This window comes from Myxine glutinosa, chromosome 13, assembly GCF_964187855.1.
Source record: "Myxine glutinosa chromosome 13, kmMyxGlut1.1, whole genome shotgun sequence".
In the NCBI taxonomy this organism is placed as follows: domain Eukaryota; kingdom Metazoa; phylum Chordata; class Myxini; order Myxiniformes; family Myxinidae; genus Myxine; species Myxine glutinosa.
The window spans coordinates 37843865-37867210 of NC_136273.1; the positions used below are offsets into that span (position 1 = coordinate 37843865).

At 43.8% G+C, this 23346-nt stretch overlaps 1 protein-coding gene across 1 annotated transcript in view; it reads left to right on the forward strand.

Annotated features, from left to right (window-relative positions):
* Positions 1-2142: 2142 nt before the first annotated feature.
* LOC144888663 (uncharacterized) overlaps positions 2143-23346 on the forward strand; it is an 864061-nt gene continuing 842857 nt past the window's right edge. Inside the window, exon 1 of the mRNA XM_078767338.1 lies at positions 2143-3468. Coding sequence (XP_078623464.1) covers positions 2273-3217 — 945 coding nt within the window. The 5' untranslated portion in view covers positions 2143-2272 and the 3' untranslated portion in view covers positions 3218-3468. The remainder of the gene's footprint in view (positions 3469-23346) is intronic.

Genomic DNA, 23346 nt, shown 5'->3' on the forward strand with positions numbered 1-23346 from the left:
GAAATGGCAGACGGCCCTCACTCGAGCCAGAGCTTCTAGGCAAGGATTCTCCGGAATCTCAATGCCGATACCAGTCTACGCAGGCTCCACAACAATACTCCGGCGATATCACCTATCGCTTGAACTTCCTTTCAAGGACTCAAAGTCCACTCGCGACGTTCGCTCAACCACGCTCCGTACAGAGCTTCAAGGCACGTCTTTTACTGTCCGGACGTCTTCCTCTTCATCGCTGTTTTTTCTTCCGGGTCACGATCCGGTTTCCTGTCTCATTTTTACCCTGAGCGTTGAACCTTTTAACCACAATAACCATTTCCCTTAAACAACAATACCCATAATACTTAGAACCCACAATAATAATAATAACAGCAATAATAATAATAAGTGCCGAATCCGTAACACCACCTATAGACCATGAGAAACCAGACCACCTATCGAGCAGGAAACCAGACCTCTTATAGACCATGAAACCAGACCACCTATTAGGGTGCATCAAACGCCCTTAGGTTCTTGGATTTTAATGTCTATTCTCTCAAATGTTACACTTGTTGGTAGAAGTATGTATGCAAAAAATAAATGAAATCAGAGGTGGTCCTGGGTGGCCACCGGCCACTTTTATATATTTAGGGCCATTTTCGGGGCCGCACTATGTAAAAATGTTTGATTTTGTTATTTTACACCCAAACCTAGTCATGTTTGGTATCAAATTGAAGGTCTTGATGAGAGGAATACAAATATAACAATTTTATGCAAAAAACGATGGTTTGATAATTAGTTTGTATTTTTACATGAATGAAATCGGAGGTCTAATCGTGGGTCCCATACTAGTAGTCTAATAATATCCTTTATTTTCTTTCAGATGGCAGATAAGAAGACCAGATTAGCAAGTGCCATTTTTGGTCTTGGCAATGCTTTTACAGAAGCAGATGGTACATTGACAGGAGTCCGCCTCCCAACTTGCCGGCAGGTTCTTCGATGCGTGATGTGGTACATCCAGAAAGAAATATGTGAAGGCAAACAAACTCAGCCACTGAAATGGAAATCTGCCAGCATCGTCCTTATCCAGCTGAAAAAATTCTACACTAAAGCAAATATTCCTATGCTTTCAGACCATCAATGCTGCAAACTAATACTTGACCTTCTTAATGACAATAACAAATTGCGTCAAATACCTGTTTCTCGCCGAGAATCTCCAAGCACTTTGGCTAAGTTGCAAACCATGAATGAACGTCTTGATAAGACCTTTGGTGTATGGACAAAAGATGCAATGACAAACATTAAGAATGAGGAAGATAGAGTATTTTTAGAGTCAATGAAATCTGACAGAGTAGCCTCATTTGGTGGTGTTGACAAGAAGAAAGTTGATAAAGATCATAGAAAAGAAAAACGCCTCTTAGCGGAAGCTTCAAGACGAGAACGTCATGAATCATCCAGTGTACAAGAGATGACAATTAGTTCTGTATGCTCTGATGATAGTGACTCTGCAGATAGCTTGGAAGAAACTGAAGAAGAGGCGATTCCAGAGTTTCAAAGGAAGCGTAGTCACCACAGATCAACATATGCAGGTACATCTGCCTTTATTCCTCATGATATTCTGAAAAGACATTCAGTTGTGTCTGTTGCTACTCGACTAAACATAACTCCTGTTCAACAGGTTGCGCTCACCAAAGCTGTAATTCAAGAGGCAGGAGGTGATCCACGTCGTGTGGCCAAGTCGTACTCAACTGCTGATAAGGCTCGACGATCAATAACAAGTGCTATCGCCAAAGATATTCAAGAAAATTGGATCGCCCCAACAGCTGCAACACTTCACTGGGATGGCAAGCAGATACCAACGCTCACAAACAAGAATGTCAAGGAAGAAAGATTGCCAGTGTTGGTTGGGAATGCCACTGATGTAAAGCTACTGGGGGTGGCTAGATATCCTCCTGGAAGTGATAGGTCATCAGGTGACATCATTGCCGAGCACACTTACACGTATCTACATTCATGGAAGTGCAAACAATCAGTTGTCAACTTATGTTTTGACACAACAGCATCAAACACTGGACACGTTACAGCTGCCTGTGTTACCATTCAATCAAAACTGGACCGTGCTCTTCTGTGGTGTGCATGTCGCCATCATGTTGGAGAGGTAATCCTGGATCATGTGTTTGACGTTCTCAAAATTGAGGCATCAAAGTCTCCAGAAGTATCTTTGTTCCAAAAATTCCAGAAGAATTGGGAACGCATATCGCATGCAAAGAATGAAAGTTTAACCAAAACTGACATTTCCATGTACAATGACTATGCACAACAGCTGCTTTTATCCTGCAAAAACAAGGTTTTAAGCACAATCCGCACAAGCGCTTCATACTGTAGGGAAGACTACAAGGAAATGGCACAACTCTGCCAGGTAGTCCTCGATGATGATGTCACAAAACAAGGAACACTCCACAGACCAGGGGCCATGCATAAAGCAAGGTGGATGTCAAAGATTCTTTATTCCATCAAAATATGCCTACTTGAAGAGCAAATTTCTCTACTACCTCGAGGAACTGTAACAACACAACATCAACAGAAAAAACTGAAGGAGTTTGTTGTTTTTGTTGTTTATATTTATTGTGATTGGTGGCTCATATGTCAGTCTGCTTCAAATGCCCCATGGTTTGATTTGTGCTTTTACAAGACTCTGCTCAACTATAAAGCTGTCAACTCAACCATTTCAGTCAGCGCTGTGAAAGCCTTTGATAGACATTTGTGGTATTTAACCCCAGAACTGGTTGTTTTGGCACTGTTCAGCAATGCAATTCCTCAAAAGGATCGTCGTGCCCTTGCAGATGTGTTACTGGCCATACAACCAGATGAAATGCCAAGCACTCCAAAACACCGCTACGGTTCTGGATATGGCAAACCGTCATTTCCAAAAATTACAGAAGCGACAACCCTGGCTGATCTTGTGAACGAGGACTCGTGGTTTACAGTAAACCTTCTTCACCTAGATATGACCTTCCTAACAGAGGATGTTGACACTTGGCAGAACAATGAGCACTTCAAGGCAGCCAAGTCCATTGTGGATGGGCTTAATGTTGTGAATGACCCTGCGGAGAGAGCAGTAAAGCTCGCAACTGATTTTGTCTCAACTGCAAGAAGAGAAGACCACTTCCAAAATCTTCTTCAAGTGGTTGAATGTGACCGCAAAGCGAGGCCAAATTTGCGGAAACGAGCAAAGTTGGAGTAGTGACATTGGCGTTGTGCTTAATACATTTTCAAACTTTTAATCAATGAAAGTACAATACTACAACACTGTACTACAACTTTGTAATATGAAGAACGATTTTGGTTAATTTTACATTGACATGTAAGGTTGTTTTAACTGTTTGATATTAGGCATTTAGTAAAAGTAGGACTTTACTTTTGTATATAGGTATAATGGTTAATTTTACATTATCTTGTAGTTAATTTTACATTATCTTGTAAAGTAGTTTAGCTGTGGCCCTAAATGGCCCTAAATATATAAAAGTGGCCGGTGGCCACCCAGGACCACCTCTGATTTCATCTATTTTTTGCATACATACTTCTACCAACAAGTGTAACATTTGAGGGAATAGACATTAAAATACAACAACTTTTTGAAAATCATGGGGCGTTTGATGCACCCTACCACCTATAGACCATGAGAAACCAGACCACCTATAGACCATGAAACCAGACCGATGACCTTTTCACCATGAAACCAGACCACCTATCGAGCAGGAAACCAGACCACCTATACACCATGAAACCAGACCGATGACCTATTCACCATGAAACCAGACCACATATAGACCAGGAAACTAGACCACCTATAGATCATGAAACCAGACCACCTCTTGACCATGAGACCAGACCACCTATAGACCATGAGAAACTAGACCACCTATAGACCATGAAACTAGACCGATGACCTATGGACCATGAAACCACACCACCCATGGACCATTAAACCAGACCACCTATAGACCTGTAGAAACCCGACCTCCTGTAGACCATAAAACCAGACCACCTATAGACCATGAGAAACCAGACCACCTATAGACCATGAGAAACCAGACCACCTATAGACCATGAGACCAGACCACCTCTAGACCATGAGAGACCAAACCATCAAAGACCATGAGAAACCAGACCACCTATAGACCATGAGAAACCAGACCATCTATACTCTATAGACCATGAGAAACCAGACCACCAATAGACCATGAAAACAGAACACATATAGACAAGGAAACTAGACCGATGACCGATGGACCACGAAACCAGACCACATATAGATCAGGAAACCAGCCGGATGACCTGCGGACCGCGAAACGATATGACCTATGGACTTGTGACACCAGACCTACGGGTTTCATCAATGATTGGAAGATCGTCGGCAGAGTTTTGAATCATCACGCAAGACCATTCTCACACTCATCTTAACGATGAACATTTTGTTATAAAATTCCCAAATTGTATTGAAAATAAAAAATTGATTTTTGTTTGGACTTCCATGATTTTGGAGCGAATCAGAATGGTTAATGTTTAGTGCTGAATCTTCTTCTTCCTTGTAACCCTTCATGCTGATGAATGCGTGCGCCAAATCATTCTTGAAATGTCGACCCACGTGCCCAAAGTGACCAAAAATGAGTTTTAAACTTGTAACTCAAACAATCAATTTGAAGATCGTCTCTGTGGCTGAAATGAAACGGTTCCAGCATGTTGGAATTTGCCTAATTTGCCTCTAATTAGTGCCCGGGGCAAAGGGGGCTTTGAAGAAGTGCTCTTGGAGAGGAATTTGGGAGAGGAATGGAGCGGAGGAGGCCGGAGGCCCCGGGCTATGCATTCTCGCATCTGGATCTCTCTCACTCTCACTCTCTCACTCTCCCTCTCTGCCTCAGGTAAGAGTCACGGAAACGTTTGGATCACTTGAGAAGAAAAGTTAAATTGCTGCCATTAGTGAGACACTGTTTCTACATGTACGTGTCGTAAACGGTTTGTGAGGAGCAGCAGGCTCTGCAAAACTCATTTTGTTCATTTGTTTCAAGCAATTTACATAAATGAACAAAAAGCCAATATTTTTTTACAGGTATACAGTGTTTCCTATCTTGTATGTGACCCCTCCCCTTCCCCACCGCTTCCCATGGCTATTACTGTATTCGGTTGAGACCACCTGCCTTTAAACTCCCCCACCCCATGCTTACCTGGTAATGAAACGAAACCACCCATAGACCATGAAACGAGACCACCTATCGACCATGAGAAACCAGACCACCTATAGACCATGAGAAACCAGACCACCTATAGACCATGAGAAACCAGACCACCTATAGACCATGAAACCAGACCACTCATAGACCATGAAACCAGACCACTCATAGACCATGAAACCAGACCACCTATAGACCAGACCAGGAGAAACCAGACCACCTATAGACCATGAAACTAGACCACCTATAGACCATGAAACTTGACCACCTATAGACCATGAGAAACCAGACCACCTATAGACCATGAGAAACCAGACCACCTATAGACCATGAATCTAGACCACCTATAGACCATGAAACTAGACCACCTATAAACCATGAAACTAGACCACCTATTGACCATGAGAAACCAGACCACCTATAGACCATGAAACCAGACCACCGATAGACCATGAGAAACCAGACCAACTATAGACCATGAAACTAGACCACCTATAGACCATGAAACTAGACCACCTATAGACCATGAAACTTGACCACCTATAGACCATGAGAAACCAGAGCACCTATAGACCATGAGAAACCAGACCACCTATAGACCATGAATCTATACCACCTATAGACCATGAAACTAGACCACCTATAGACCATGAGAAACCAGACCACCTATAGACCATGAAACCAGACCACCGATAGACCATGAATCTATACCACCTATAGACCATGAAACTAGACCACCTATAGACCATGAGAAACCAGACCACCTATAGACCATGAAACCAGACCAACTATTGACCATGAAACTAGACCACCTATAGACCATGACACAAGACCACCCATAGACCATGACACCAGACCACCTATAGACCAAGAGAAACCAGACCACCACGATTGGAGTTTATTTTGGATCCAAAAGCGAGGAGGTAAAAATCGACAGCGAGGTTCATGGTAAGTAAAAATTAACTCTTATTTTGGATCCAAAATAAAATGAAATTGTACTATTTATTTCCGGGATCAAGACACGCTTTGGGAATCACGCACGATCGAAGCATAATAAACGATTCGTTTTTGATAAAGTAACATGACACTCACGGCAAAAGTGAGCTAACCTTTTGGAAAGATATATATATATATATATTTGTATACAGAGTTGAGGCTCGTGTAAGAGCTAACACATTAAACACGAAAACATGCACGGACGTCGGACACATAAAACATACAATAAAGGGAGCGGGAGACACGAGGGGGAGAGAGACGAAAGCACACAAGCACAACAACAGAGGAGAACCAGGACGTGGGTAGATCTATGGAAGGGAGAGCGCTGGGGGTGCACGGTATAAAGCAAATGAACACTACTATGAATTTCTGGAATGAAGTCGGAGATTGAAAGAGATGGATTTGGGGTGTTTTAACGGGGATAGAAAACATCAAGGTTTTGGATGGGGGAAGATAAGAGATGGTGGTGAACAGCTGTTTTAAAGACCTGGAGGGAGGAGTGGGATTGAAGGGAGTGGGGGAGTTTGTTCCAGAGGCGAGGGAAAAGAGGAATGAAGGAGTGAAGGTGAGCAGAGTCTCGATTTTGGCAGTTTAACCATAAGAGGGTTGCTGGCACATCTTGTGCGTCCTGAAGGAATATTTGGGGGACAGAGCACAAAGAGAGCTGGGGGAGCAAGGCCGGAGAGGAGTCGGTAGAAGACAGAAAGACCACCAACCTGTCTGTGGTAAGTGAAAGGCCCTCAGAATCAGCTTCATCGCGGGAGATTCCAATGATTCTGAAAGCTTTGGTTTCAACCGCGTGAAGCCGAGCGAGGTGTTAGGCAGGAGCACCGGCCCAGAGGGGGGAACAGTATTCCATTGAGCTACGGATGAAAGCCTTGTATGTGGTGAGGAGCTCAGGTGTGCCAAGGAAGGACTTCGCACGACGGAGGATGCCCAGTCGGCGACTGGCTTTGGAGGCCAGTTTGGAAATGTGGTTTTCCCAGGAAAGATCATGGTAGATGGTGAGACCCAAAAGCTTGAGTGACAGAACTTCTTTGAGAGGATTATTCAGAAAGTAGATGGGAGGGTTGTCCAGACGGTGTTTTTGGAGAGAGATAGTGAGATTTTTCACGGTTGAAACACATGTTCCACTTGTTTGACCAGTTTGGGATTTTATCCAGGTCTGCAGAGAGTGAAGAGGCTGCTGCCTGTTGATCTGAGGGTTGAGATGTGGAGCGGCAGAGAGTAGAGGCATCAGCAAAAATATGGAGATGATTTTCCCGAGAGTCGGAGAGATTATTGATGAAGACCAGAAAAAGCACAGGGCCCAGAACATTGCCTTGGGGAACTCCAGCCTGAACAGGAGGGGAGAAGAGAGAAATCCATTCAGGGCCACATGTTGACTACGACTAGAGAGGAAGTTCGCCAGCAATGCGTGGAGGTTTCCATGGCTACCATAGGAGGAGAGTTTGGTGAGCAGAGCGGGGTGCCAGACCGTATCGAAGGCACGTGATATGTCAAGGGAGACAGCTCTAATTTCCTGTTTGACGTTGAGGACCTCCATCCATTGTTGAGACAGCAGAAGCAGCATGTCCAGAGTAGAATGACCTGGTCTGAATCCAAATTGATGATTTACAGTATATCGATTTGTAAGAATTTTTAATGAAGCTGTAAGTGTAATGATGTGCCTTTGTGAACGTAAAAATTTTAAATTTGCCCTTATGAATCATGTACCGCCGGCACCCGATCTCTCTTTTTCCCATTGAAACATTATGCTGACATTTGCGACATTTTTCAAGAATGTATCCCCAGCGAATGTCAAGGTCCGACAGTATATATAAATGCCCTGTGTATTTATTTTCTGTGAGAGGAAGTGACCTCACGTTCTGGTAAGTGACGTCACATCTGCCTCGTCCACAGAGTTCTATAAATAAACATGAGTGCGCAGTTCCTATACCGCTAACGTTACGATCGTGTGCGCACATGAGGGCACGTCCGCCATTACCAAAGAGCGCAAAATGGCTCGGATAACCCGGATGTACACGCATTGGCGAACGAGTTTGAATGTAAACAATACGTAAAATTGTCACTCGTGAACGAAACCGTACCGAGCTTTATCTTAGCCAAATTATGGAAATAAATAAGAAAAAAGTATTTCCTACAAATGCATTTGATAACAGAGTGTATTTTCTTACCTTAAATTGACAATTTAGGGCTGAATGCCGATGTACAGGTTTGAACAGAAGTCATTTGTATCGGCGATATACACAGTTATAATGCAGTGAGTTAAGCTACTTCGTTTAATGTTGGTCTTCCACTTCTGCAATAGAATTGGATCTTCAAGGGGGAATCTGAAAATAAAATCTCTTGGTCATTCATGCATTCCTTCATTCATTCCCTCATTCATTCCCTGCATTCATGCGTTTTTTCATTCATTCATGCATCCAATCATATTTATAATCATTGCCGTTCTTCATGTTCTTGCGAACTAGAACTTTATCATTCTAAGCTTGCTCAGAGTAAAGTTTGTCACTTTTCGAGGAAATAACTTTGACAAAAAGATTGTGAAAGGTTTATTTATGTCATCAAACAGTCAAACTAGCTGCCGAGTGTCGGACTGACGTGACTGAAATAGGCCTAAGCTTGTGCATCATGATGTGCATTTGACTTACATTGCGCTGCCGACTGTGTGCTGAAAAGTCTCGAAACGAAGTCAATTTTCACGAAAAAAATATTCGAAATACTCGTGGTAAGAAATATTCATCCCCACTTTTCTTCTGTTGTAGCAACGCCAAACGGCACAGGAATGTGGAATTTTGGCAGCAATATTCTCGCAGCTTTCGTACATCACATGCGGTAAAACATCAACAAAACTGAACCGTCGCGGTGCTTCGAATGTCGCGGCCGGCTGACGTAAACAGCGCTGATTTGCCCCCTTTGGTAATGGCGGCTCACTCTTCTAAACGGCACAGGGTCACGTGATAGGTGCGCACTCTTCTTTATTTATAGGACTCTGTGGCCTTGCCCCATTGTTTGAACAGCTTGTCTGACTCCGCCCACAATCAAAATCATGCGCCACCACACCGTGAAGTACCCACTGAACATAGTTCAGTGGAAGTACCTCGAAAGGTGGGGGGCAGTCCTTGTCCCAGTACAATTGAATTGCCCCAGGTAAATCACCACGACGTATTACACATGCACAGAAGCAGTACGCATGTTTTTGCTTCATGTACGAACACCGGGTTACTTTTGATATTTTCAGGACGATCTCCGCAGAAATCTGTATTATTATACACCGCCCAAATAAAGGGATAAGCAAATAATTTAATAAATGAAGGTTTTTGAATGTAATTTCTGTTTTAGGCAGACCTTTCAAGGCTAAATAGTATGAAAATGTTGAAGGTTGTTCCTTCATGCATGTAATTCAAATTCAGGGATGAGCAATTTGCTCGATTTTTATTGATATTGCAGTTGTAATTGTTGAAGATCGCAGCTGTTGAGGTAATGTGTGTGACGAAAGCCTGGTGTGGCTTCACGGTTAAGGTAATTGGCTTAAGTCATTAGGGTCCTGAGGTTGAGTCCCATTCGTGCTGTCAAATAACATCAGGTGGGTTGATTCAGCCTACCATCCTTCCAAGGACGGAAAAATGATTACCAGCTTAGTGGAAACAGGGGGCACTGCATCAACGACACAGACGCACCTACAGGTGTCAAAGTGTGTGTGTGTGTGTGTGTGTGTGTGTGTGTGTGTGTCATTGGTTGTTATCTCCATATGCGGGTTTCAGAGGGTGGAACAGAGTCCTCCCAGATCTCAAAGTGTGTGTGTGTGTGTGTGTGTGTGTGTGTGTGTGTGTGTGTGTGTGTGTGTGTGTGTGTGTGTGTGTGTGTGTGTGTGTGTGCGTGCCAAACCACGGAGCATAACCAAACCAACGATTCCCAGAAAAAACAAATAGATGGTATTCATAGAATACTTACCCTGTGCAGTCAACTTTCTGCAAGCCAACTCTTCTGTATTTGAACGTTTTTTTCTCTTTTATCCAATATAGCTGCCAGACCATGTGAGCGATGAAATCATAAATTAATATTTTCTAATATAATTGTTCCATAGATCACAATCACGCTATAATTGTTGCCTGTGGAACACCGATTCTCCATATGGAGTTATTTACAATGAGCCACGTTTACATTTTTTCCATGCAGCGGTTTTGGAGATATAGAGGTGCAACCTTTTTAGGTTTTTCCAAGATTGTGCCCGTACCACATGACCTATGACGTCATGATTATCATAAAAATATTATAAAGGAAGAGGCCCTCCTATGGTGAAAATTTCGTGTCAATCGGACCAACAGTTGCAGAGAAAAACCAGATGGTATTCATTGAATACTTACCCTGCGCAGTCAACTTGGGGTGAGCCAACTCTTCTATTTTTGAACGTTTCTTTTTTTTTGATCCAATATGGCTGCCAGTCCACGTGAGCGATGACATCATAAATTTATATTCTCTAATATTTATATTTTCTAAAGATTCCGCTCCAATACAGCAGCTCAACCACCACCCTTATCCTGCCAACTCCTGTCTCAGTTCTCCCCAGTCTCCCCTACTGACCTCTCTGAACTCCTCATAGGAATGAAAACTGCCACCTGCACTCTTGACCCCATCCCCTCCAGCTTTGTCAAGGCCTCCCTTCCTGCTCTCTCTCCACTTATCACTGCAACAATAAACTCCCCCCTGTCTACAGGCAACGTCCCACCATCCCTCAAAATTGCTGCTGCTACCCCCATTCTGAAAAAACCTGGACTCAACCCTGACACCCTAAACAACTTCAGACCCATCTCCAACCTACCATTTCTGTCAAAAGTTTTGGAACGCGCTGTAGCCGCTCAACTCAAACATCACCTCTCTGCCAATAACCTGTATGAAACATTCCAATCCGGATTCCGCTCCAACCACAGTACTGAAACTGCTCTCCTCAAAATCACCAACGACCTTCTCCTCTCCTCTGACGCTGGCAACCTCAACATTCTCATCCTCCTCGACCTCAGCGCCGCCTTTGACACCATCAATCACACCATCCTCCTCACCCGACTTGAAACCACCTTTAACATTACCGGCACTGCCCTCTCTTGGATCAAATCATACCTCTCTGACAGACGCCAGTTCATCTCCATCAATAACTGCAAATCCCCCACAGCTCCCCTCCCCCAAGGTGTCCCCCAAAGTTCAGTTCTTGGCCCCCACCTCTTCATCCTGTACCTGTCCCCCCTTGGTCACTTAATCCGCCGTCATGGTCTCCAATTCCACTGCTTTGCCGATGACATCCAGCTTTTCATCTCCACCAAGTCCATCTCCACCGCCACCCACTCTATCCTGACAAACTGCATCACTGAAATAAAATCCTGGCTTCAAATCAACTTCCTCAAACTTAACTATGATAAATCTGAAATAATCATCATTGGCCCAAAAACGCTCACCAAATCCACCCATAACTTTGCCCTCAACATCGACGGTTTCCCAGTATCCGCCTCCCCTCACATCCGGAATCTTGGCATCATCTTTGACCAAACCCTCTCCTTCGACAAATACACTAAACAGATCACAAAGACAGCCTTCTTTTACCTGAAAAACATCGCCCGTCTCCGTCCATCCCTCTCTTCCACGGCTGCAGAAACCCTCATCCACGCCTTCATCACCTTCCGTCTTGACTACTGCAACAGCCTCTTCTTTGGTTCGCCCTCAATAATCACCAATAAACTCCAATACATTCAGAACTCTGCTGCCCGTCTACTCACCCATTCCCGGACCCGTGACCACATCACCCCCGTCCTTTACAAGCTTCACTGGCTCCCCATCCCCCAGAGAATCCAGTACAAAATCCTCCTCTTGACCTACAAAGCCCTCCATAACCTGGCCCCATCCTACCTGACTGACCTCCTCTCCAGACACACTCCCACCCGCAACCACCGCTCTGCTGGTACCAACCTCCTGACCCCCCCCCCCCATGCGGACCAAATTCAGATCCTGGGGGGACAGGGCCTTCTCCATCGCTGCTCCCACCCTCTGGAACTCACTACCTCACACCATCAGAGACTCCTCCTCACTCACCACATTCAAAACATCACTCAAGACCCACCTGTTCAACACTGCATTCAACATTTAACCCACAGCATTTAACCCCTGACTATCTCTTCTCCTTCTCCTTCCTTTTGCTTTGATAATTTACCTATTGATTTTTGTCTTTTTGCACTTGTTTTTTGTACTCTGTCAAAGCGCCTTTGGGCTTCTTGAAAAGCGCTATATAAAATAAATGTATTATTATTATTATTAAATAGTTGTTGCATAGATCATGCTCAATAAATTTCAAACTGATCAGACTAAGCGTTGTCCATGTCGAATTATGACGTCACAATTATGGCACCAATGACGTCAACGTTAACAACACCTATTCCCCATATGGCTGACATGGCACACACTTTACTTTACTGAAATGCAGACACAAATGTTATATTTTCGTCAAAAATAGTCGGAATTTCGCCAAATCTGTTTTGGTCATGTGTTAATATACCTCATCAATTGACAAATCTGAAATCAGAATTTTATTTGAGGTCAAAATGACCCCGTGAGGTCGCTCCGTACTTTGCCTGGTCATCATGTGCAGTGTGATAATTAATTCCATGCCCACTCTAGAGGACTCTTCTTCTTCATGCAATAACAACTTCTAGCTTCCAGATCGTAAATCCAATCACCTTGAAATTTTGCACACTTGTTACACTTCATTACTTCTACTATAATGGAAAGTTTCATGCCGATCAATGAAGCGGTTCAAGAGTTATAAATTTTTAAATATTTTCGTTTAATTATTTATATCTGCCAAACCACATCACCTATCGCAAATTCCAAAAGGTAATTTTAGTAGACTGATATGTTGAACACATCTGTGAGGGTTCCCCCCGATATGATTAAAAACGAGGGAGGAGCTAGGTTTTAAAAGTTTATGCTTTAAAACGTCATAACTCCGAAGCCATGTGATGCATGACGTCTTGCTCACGGACTTTTTTGTTCGTCATGCGTATGCGATTTTGCCTGCAAATATTGGCCTCGATCTGTTCAGTCGTTTTGGAGAAAATTGGATTTTAGTGGTTTTTCAGGCTTTTCACTCAAAACAATATGGCGTCCGAACCACGTGACCTATGACGTCATTATAATTTTCTTTCTGCATCAATTTATACCGAGAAGATGCTCAAGAAATTTCATCATGATCGGATAAAGTTTTTTACTTGTCGAATTATGACGTCATAACGGCGGCACCCATGACGTCATCATTCACATATGTTATTCCGCATGGAGAGTTCTTTACAATGAGACCTGTCGCAATTATTTCTGTGCAGCGGTTCTTGAGATATATAGGTGCAATGTTTTCCCCAAGATGGCGCCCGTACCACGTGACATGTGACGTCATAATATTCACAAAAATATTCTGCAGGAGGAGGCCCTCCGATGGTGAAAATTTCATGTCAATCGGACCAACGGTTGCCGAGAAAATGAATTTTTAAAATGCAGACGCACGTACGTACCCGAATGCTTAACCTTGCCTTTCGCTTCGTGAGCGCAGGGTAAAAATTCATACTGATCAAATCGAGCATTGTACTCGTGGAATTATGACGTCATAATTAAGGTACGAATAACATCATTAACATATCTCATTCCACGTGGGGAGTAATTGACAATGAGCCATGTTTCAATTTTTTCCATGGAGCGGTTTCGGAGATATAGAGTTGCAAACATTTTTGGATTTTTCCAAGATGGCGCCTGTACCTGTGACCTATGACGCCATAATTATCATTTACAATATTCTACAGGAGGAACCGCTGATATTCTTAAAATTTTGTCCATCGGACCGACAGGTGCAGCGGAATTTTTTTTTTTCATACTGATCAGATCAAGTGTTGTCCTTGTCTAATTATGACATCACAATTTTTTTTTTTTTTTGTATACAGAGTCGAGGCTCGTGAAAGAGCTAACATTTATCAAACAAACAAATCAAACAAACAAGCAAACAAAGTATATAAAAAGGGGAGCGGTCGACAAGATGGGGAGGGAAGGGGAGGAAGCACACAAACACAACATTTGAGGGCAGGGACATAGGGAGATGTGTGGGAGGCAGAGGGCCTGGGGGGAGGCAGGATAGGTATAAAACGCAAAGACACCAAGTACTTCCAGGGAAGAAGTCAAAAGTCACCTCAAAAAAGTGGATTTGGGGTGAAATTAGCGGGGGTAGAAAAGATCAAGGTTTTGGATTGGGGAAGATAAGAGATGGTGGTGAACAGCCGTTTTAAAGACCTGGATGGAGGAGTGAGATTGAAGAGAGTGAGGGAGTTTGTTCCAGAGGCGGGAGAAAAGAGAAATGAAGGAGTGAAGGTGAGCAGAGAGTCTTGATTTTGGCAGTTTAACCATAAGAGGGTTGCATGCAGATCTTGTGCGACCTGCAGGAATATTTGGGGGACAGAGCCCAGAGAGAGCTGGGGGAGCAAGGCCGGAGAGGAGTCGGTAGAAGACGGAAAGACCACCAACCTGCCTGCGGTGAGTAAGTGAAAGGCCCTCGGAGATAGCGTCATCGCGGGAGATTCCAATGATTCTGAAAGCTTTGGTTTCAACAGCGTGAAGACGAGCTAGGTGTGAGGCAGGAGCACCGGCCCAGAGGGGAGAGCAGTATTCCATTGAGCTGCGGATGAAAGCCTTGTATGTGTTGAGGAGCTCAGGTGTGCCAAGGAAGGACTTCGCACGACGGAGGATGCCCAGCCGGCGACTGGCTTTGGAAGCCAGCTTGGAAATGTGGTTTTCCCAGGAAAGATCATGGCAGATAGTGAGACCCAAAAGCTTGAGCGACAGATCTTCTTGGAGAGGATTATTCAGAAAGTAGATGGGAGGGTTGTCCAGTCGGTCTTTTCGGAGAGACATCGTAAGAGTGTGTCTAGTAGGAAGTCTAGTAGGAAGACTAGGTCCCCCTGCACCCCCCGGAGATATACTTCTAATCAGTGTTTCTAGATTGGAAAAAATGTGTAGAAAATGACTAGCTATGGCCCCAAGCTGAGAAAATGTCCCACATACCATTTTTATGCAAATTACTGCTGCCATTATCAAAAAAACGATTTTTGACATATCTCAGCCAATATTGCAGATAATTGAAAAATGAAGGTGTCTAGACCCATGTTTTGAAGGGCATAGATCATGATAGAACTATTCATAACATGATTACATGTGTCTATGGTATACTAGTATGCATATTAATGCTGTAATTACAAAATAATCAGTTTTACAAATGATAAGGATACGTTAATACTGCAGATAACTTAACATGGTACATAAGGGGTCTAAACCCAGGTATTTTCAAGGTTAAATGTCAACAAGATGCTCCTGAGTCTTGCATAGGGGCGGGACATTGGCAGTAACATTGGTACCACTCAACTTTTCTTCCCACCATTGACTTTGTATTGCGAGAGATTTTCACTTGCTTATTTAAAGGTTTCTCACCCAGCCCACGTAAAATCTACCAACTCCTGCTGTTAACTCCCAAACATATTTTTTTATGTTATCCAATCACAGTGCAGAAATGACAGACTAGAGATCCAAATTAGTGCTGCTATAGCTGCCATTTTACATTTCCATCCATGTAACATGCGCGCTCGCGCGCTCGTATCAATTGGTAATGTCGCGCGCTCGTATCAATTGGTAACGTTGATGTTATTGAATACCTCAGTTGAAAGTTCAGTCTTCCATTCCATCTGTGTGTTGTTCTTGGTATTCATCCTCCAATCTAGCCAGGTAAGATGCTAACTATAATGTTACTCACACTCTTGACTTCAGTTTCTGCATGAAATCATAAACAGGCAGAATAACAGCTGAGCCAGCTAGCACCATGTTAGCTAACGTTAAAGCTAGCCTCATCTATGTACAGTATGTTCCTAATGTCGGTGTAACTTAAACTTTTGTTAATGCCAAACATGAGACATATCTGTTGACTTCTGTATATGAATTGAACCAGAAAGAGGCACGACAGCTGAGCTAGCTACAGTAACTTAGCACAATGTTTCATTGGCCTAGATAGCTAACGTTAGTGTGGAAGAATTTAGATGTTTTAGCTATTAGCACTTTTGATGCCACTAAACATGGTTTAGTCAGCTAAAAAGTACCCTAGTGTAGAACATGACTCAGAACCTCTGTTACCTCACTGAAAACTCAGAGCCTCCTTTCACAGGCACTTTTAACATCATTCGTGATTTCTTATTTGTCATTTAACAGTGATGGTAGACATCGACAGCAAGCATGCCCAAAAGAAAACGGAGTGTAGAACCTGCAGCCCAAAGCTCTCCTCCTACATGCATCCTTCATGTACCATCCATGTCTGATCATGGGGATTTCACGCCCCTCCGTAAAATTAAAGGATCTGCTTCAGAAAAACTGCAACTGCTTCAAAAGATCCGGGATAGACGTCTCAACCAACCGCATGACTCCCCATGTCGTATGCAATCAGTATGTGATCAGATCCCGGCAACTCTTCCTGATGACCTAGAAAGAGTAGGATATCACAGCAAGTGTTATAAGCACTTTGTCCGCCACTTTCATCGTCTGGGAGATGATACAGAACCAGGGCCATCAACCTCATCATGGCATCACTCTCCTCGTAAACCAGGAGGTTCTGCTGAACCCATCTTCCCGCCAGAGTGTATATTTTGTGAGAAAGTTGAGACCAAAGATGCTCATCGCAATACTGAGAGGCCTACAACCTTCCCATCCTTTAAAAACAAAGAAAATGCATGGGAGCAAATCGAAACACGGGCTGAGAAAATGGGTCTCTATCGACTCCATCGAAAGGTGAAAAACAAAGACCTCTTTGCATGTGAGGCCAAACACCATCCGTCATGTTTTAAAGCTTTCCGCACAGCATTCTACAACTATAAGCGTGCGATTCACAGAGCCGAAGCACCAAAGGAGCAGGCTTGCATGTCAGCCGCCCATGAAAAGGCATTCAACTCAGTACTGGAACACATTCAAACCCAGGTCATCCAGCAGAATAAAGTTCTACAGCTTTCTTCCTTGCGCTTGCTCTATGTCGAGGAACTGAAACTGAATGGATATGAGAACTCAAATTATCGGTCAGAGAAACTACTGAAACGCCTACAGAATGACCCAATCAAGGAGCATATCCACTTCACGAAGGTTGATCATGACAAATGTGATGTCATTTCTTTCTGGCTTGTGCACAGCTCAAACATAACAGTTTCCAATGCTCTCGCACGAGCATTCACACTCGGAAGCACAAACAAGAACCAAAATGTTGCCCTCCAACTTCGCCAGGGTATTCTACAGGCTTTCAGAGAGTGTAAAGACCAACCATGGCCACCAACAGCTGAAGACATGGAGCTCAATCCTGAAGACATCCTACCTCCAGACCTTGTCCGCTTTCTCAGCGTGCTAATGACTGGCAAGGAGGGCATCGAGACAGAAAAGGTGAAGCGTCTGGTCTTCTCCATTGGACAAGATCTGTGCCGTGCAGTGTCAGATGGAAAATGGAAGTTACCAAAGCACATTCTCCTCTGTGTGACTGTAAGGCACCTGTTCCGAAGCAAACAGCTCACCACAATACTACACAGGCTTGGACACTCTGAGAGCTACGATTTCGCCTTGGAGTTGGAAACTGCTCTCGCCAAGGTCCTGGATGAAGTCTCAACTTATCGTACACCACAAATTGTGACAGGAGAGGGCAACCTTGTATTCCACTGTGAGTGGGACAACTTGAATAAAACCACTACCAGTGTGCACGGCAGCAACATTGTAAACAGTGCTGGAGGAATCATGGTGCAGGAGGTCAAGCCCGGGTTCGAGAGCAGCAAGGACCGAATGCTACCTACCATCAATAGGTCACAACAGCGTAGCCTGAAGGTCGACACACCAAAAACTCTCCCACCCTTGCACTTTACTCGCGTTGGCCCGAAGTTCCCTGAAGGCTCATCATTCACACCGCCAGCAGAGAATGACACAGTCTATGCCACTACGATGCAAGAGTACTACATCTGGCTCTTCATCAGATACATCGGAAGCTGTGGCCTGCAGCCTGTGCCTGGGCTAGGGGGTTTCACCTCTGCAACTGGTTCTCCCCCACCCAGCAAATCAACAGTCGACTACTGCACGCCTATCCACCAACCGATCACAGACAACGCAGTTGTTCGTGAGCTACTGAAGCGTTCCGAGGCAGCAACTGCTGAGGTGGGTCAGAGATGGGTCCTGAATACATTTGATCTGGGTGTCTGCATGAAAGCCCTTCCCATCATCTGGCGCTGGCCAAATGAATTTGCTAGTCATGTAGTAACGATTGGACCCTTCCACACATCCATGAACTACATCGGGATGCTCACTGGACACAAGATGCGTGGTTCTGGATATGCAGAGATTCTCTTTGAGGCACAACTAGTAACAAGTGGATCTCTCAAAGGTGTTCTCAGTGGAAAGGCCTACGCAAAGTCCCTCTTTTGCCTCAAAACAGTGTGTGAGGCAATGGAGAGGCTGTTGATGGAGAGATTCACTGAGGAGGAGAACATCATGATCTCTGACCCTGCTGTGCTTCTCAGAATGACCCAGTCTTGCAACCGAGAGCACCTCGATGAAGCCCTCAAAGACCCCTCAACTCTACTCCTCATCAAAAAGTACCATGCCTTTGAGGAAAAGGTGCGCAAGGGCCACCTGGGGAAGACAGCTGCCTTCTGGATGTCGTTCATTACCCACTGCCATCTTGTCTTCATGCTCCTCCACTCTGTGAAGACCAACAACCTCCAGCTGTTTCACAAGTGTAACGGAGAGATGGCAGATATCTTCTTCGCCTTTGACGGACACAACTACTCCAGGTTTGTGTAGCTGGGATGCCAACCCTGAGGTGGAGAGGCAGTTAGAAAAATTCACCTGTGTGATGTACGGCCAGAGTCGCGAGTCATCAGTGGACATTGTCCGTGCCAAGCTGCTACGAAAAATGGTGGGAGAGGACAAGACCCTCACATCCAAGTCCAAGGTTGATCTGGCTCGCCTTCCTCCATGCCAGTCTGCCCTGAAGCCGCACATCCAGCGTGTGAACCACCGCGTAGCATTGTACAAAAGAGCCGATCAACCTATCATCGAAAAGCCAAAACCTTATGAGGAGCAAGGATGGATAAGGACTGATGAAGGACTGTTGAAACCAATGTGGTCCAGTGGTCCCATCCTACCAACCTCACTGGTGGATCTTCTGAACACAGGAGAGCACGAAGAGGAGGAGGAAGAGGAAGGAGAAGAAGAGTTTGACTCTGACGATTTCGATGAAAATGATGATGACTGACTCAGTGTAGAATCACTAATGCTAATGATGTTTATCTAAAACAAGCAAGAGAAGAGTGGTCACATTGAGTGCTAGGACTATTTTGACAGTTGTAATATTTAGAAAAATAAAACTTTGTGTTAACGTCTGTGTAGACGGACCTTAATATGAGTCTATTATTTCGTAAAACTGTGATTATTTTGTAAATAAAGCACTAATTAGCATACTAGTATACCATAGACACATGTAATCATGTTATGAATAGTTCTATCATGATCTATGCCCTTCAAAACATGGGTCTAGACACCTTCATTTTTCAATTATCTGCAATATTGGCTGAGATATGTCAAAAATCGTTTTTTTGATAATGGCAGCAGTAATTTGCATAAAAATGGTATGTGGGACATTTTCTCAGCTTGGGGCCATAGCTAGTCATTTTCTACACATTTTTTCCAATCTAGAAACACTGATTAGAAGTATATCTCCGGGGGGTGCAGGGGGACCTAGTCTTCCTACTAGACTAGTGAGATTTGTCAGGATTGAAAGACATGTTCCACTTGTTTGCCCAGTCTGTGATTTTGTCCAGGTCTGCAGAGAGTGAGGAGGCTGCGGACTGCCGATCTGAGGGATGAGGAATGGAGCGGCAGAGAGTGGAGTCATCAGCAAAGAGATAGAGAGGATTTTCAAGGTTATATATTTTCAATTTCATTTCAATGAAGGCACCAACGACATAAACATTTACATATACTATTCTGCATAGGGAGTACTTGACAATGAGCCATGTTTCAATTTTTTCCATCGAGTGGTTTAGGAGATATCGAGGAGGAACGATTTTCCAAGATGGCGTCCGTACCACGTGACCTATGTCATCATAATTCTGAATAAAAAATTATACAGGCGGAGGCGCTCCTGTGGTAAAATTTCGTGCCAATCTGACCAACGGTTGCCGAGAAAATTATTTTTTTAATGCAGACACTACGCACTGAATGCTTAACTCTGGCTGCCTTTCGTTTCCTGAGCGCAGGGTGTACAAATGCACACTATAATCAAACCATCTACTATAATCAAACCATCTACTATAATCGACAAACCCAGAAGAACCAAACAACCCGGCAAAACGAAACCATCCAGCATAGTCAAACCACCCAGTATAACCAAACCACCCAGTATAACCAAACCACCCAGTATAACCAAACCACCCAGTATAACCAAACCACCCAGTATAACCAAACCACCCAGTATAACCAAACCACCCAGTATAACCAAACCACCCAGTATAACCAAACCACCCAGTATAACCAAACCACCCAGTATAACCAAACCACCCAGTATAACCAAACCACCCAGTATAACCAAACCACCCAGTATAACCAAACCACCCAGTATTACCAAACCACCCAGTATAACCAAACCACCCAGTATAACCAAACCACCCAGTATAACCAAACCACCCAGTATAACCAAACCACCCAATATAACCAAACCACCCAGTATAACCAAACCACCCAATATAACCAAACCACCCAGTATAACCAAACCACCCAATATAACCAAACCACCCAGTATAACCAAACCACCCAGTATAACCAAACCACCCAGTATAACCAAACCACCCAGTATAACCAAACCACCCAGTATAACCAAACCACCCAGTATAAACAAACCACCCAGTATAACCAAACCATCATGTATAACCAAACCACCCAGAATAACCAAACCACCCAGTATAACCAAACCACCCAGTATAACCAAACCACCCAATATAACCAAACCACCCAGTATAACCAAACCACCCAGTATAACCAAACCACCCAGTATAACCAAACCACCCAGTATAACCAAACCACCCAGTATAACCAAACCACCCAGTATAACCAAACCACCCAGTATAACCAAACCACCCAGTATAACCAAACCACCCAGTATAACCAAACCACCCAGTATAACCAAACCACCCAGTATAAACAAACCACCCAGTATAACCAAACCATCATGTATAACCAAACCACCCAGTATAACCAAACCACCCAGTATAACCAAACCACCCAGTATAACCAAACCACCCAATATAACCAAACCACCCAGTATAACCAAACCACCCAGTATAACCAAACCACCCAGTATAACCAAACCACCCAGTATAACCAAACCACCCAGTATAACCAAACCACCCAGTATAACCAAACCACCCAGTATAACCAAACCACCCAGTATAACCAAACCACCCAGTATAAACAAACCACCCAGTATAACCAAACCATCATGTATAACCAAACCACCCAGTATAACCAAACCACCCAGTATAACCAAACCACCCAATATAACCAAACCACCCAGTATAACCAAACCACCCAATATAACCAAACCACCCAGTATAACCAAACCACCCAGTATAACCAAACCACCCAGTATAACCAAACCACCCAGTATAACCAAACCACCCAGTATAACCAAACCACCCAGTATAACCAAACCACCCAATATAACCAAACCACCCAGTATAACCAAACCACCCAGTATAACCAAACCACCCAGTATAACCAAACCACCCAGTATAACCAAACCACCCAGTATAACCAAACCACCCAGTATAACCAAACCACCCAGTATAACCAAACCACCCAATATAACCAAACCACCCAGTATAACCAAACCACCCAGTATAACCAAACCACCCAGTATAACCAAACCACCCAGTATAACCAAACCACCCAGTATAACCAAACCACCCAGTATAACCAAACCACCCAGTATTACCAAACCACCCAGTATAACCAAACCACCCAGTATAACCAAACCACCCAGTATAACCAAACCACCCAATATAACCAAACCACCCAGTATAACCAAACCACCCAGTATAACCAAACCACCCAGTATAACCAAACCACCCAGTATAACCAAACCACCCAGTATAACCAAACCACCCAATATAACCAAACCACCCAGTATAACCAAACCACCCAGTATAACCAAACCACCCAATATAACCAAACCACCCAATATAACCAAACCACCCAGTATAACCAAACCACCCAATATAACCAAACCACCCAGTATAACCAAACCACCCAGTATAACCAAACCACCCAGTATAACCAAACCACCCAATATAACCAAACCACCCAGTATAACCAAACCACCCAGTATAACCAAACCACCCAGTATAACCAAACCACCCAATATAACCAAACCACCCAGTATAACCAAACCACCCAGTATAACCAAACCACCCAGTATAACCAAACCACCCAGTATAACCAAACCACCCAGTATAACCAAACCACCCAGTATTACCAAACCACCCAGTATAACCAAACCACCCAGTATAACCAAACCACCCAGTATAACCAAACCACCCAGTATAACCAAACCACCCAGTATAACCAAACCACCCAGTATAACCAAACCACCCAGTATAACCAAACCACCCAGTATAACCAAACCACCCAGTATAACCAAACCACCCAGTATAACGAAACCACCCAGTAAAACCAAACCACCCAGTATAACCAAACCACCCAGTATAAACAAACCACCCAGTATAACCAAACCATCATGTATAACCAAACCACCCAGAATAACCAAACCACCCAGCAGAACCAAACCACCCAGTAAAACTAAACCACCCAGTATAACCAAACCACCCAGTAAAACTAAACCATCCTGTATAACCAAACCACCCAGTAAACCTAAACCACCCAGTAAAACTAAACCACCCAGTATAACCAAACCACCCAGTAAAACTAAACCACCCAGTATAACCAAACCACCCAGTAAAACTAAACCACCCAGTATAACCAAACCACCCAGTATAACCAAACC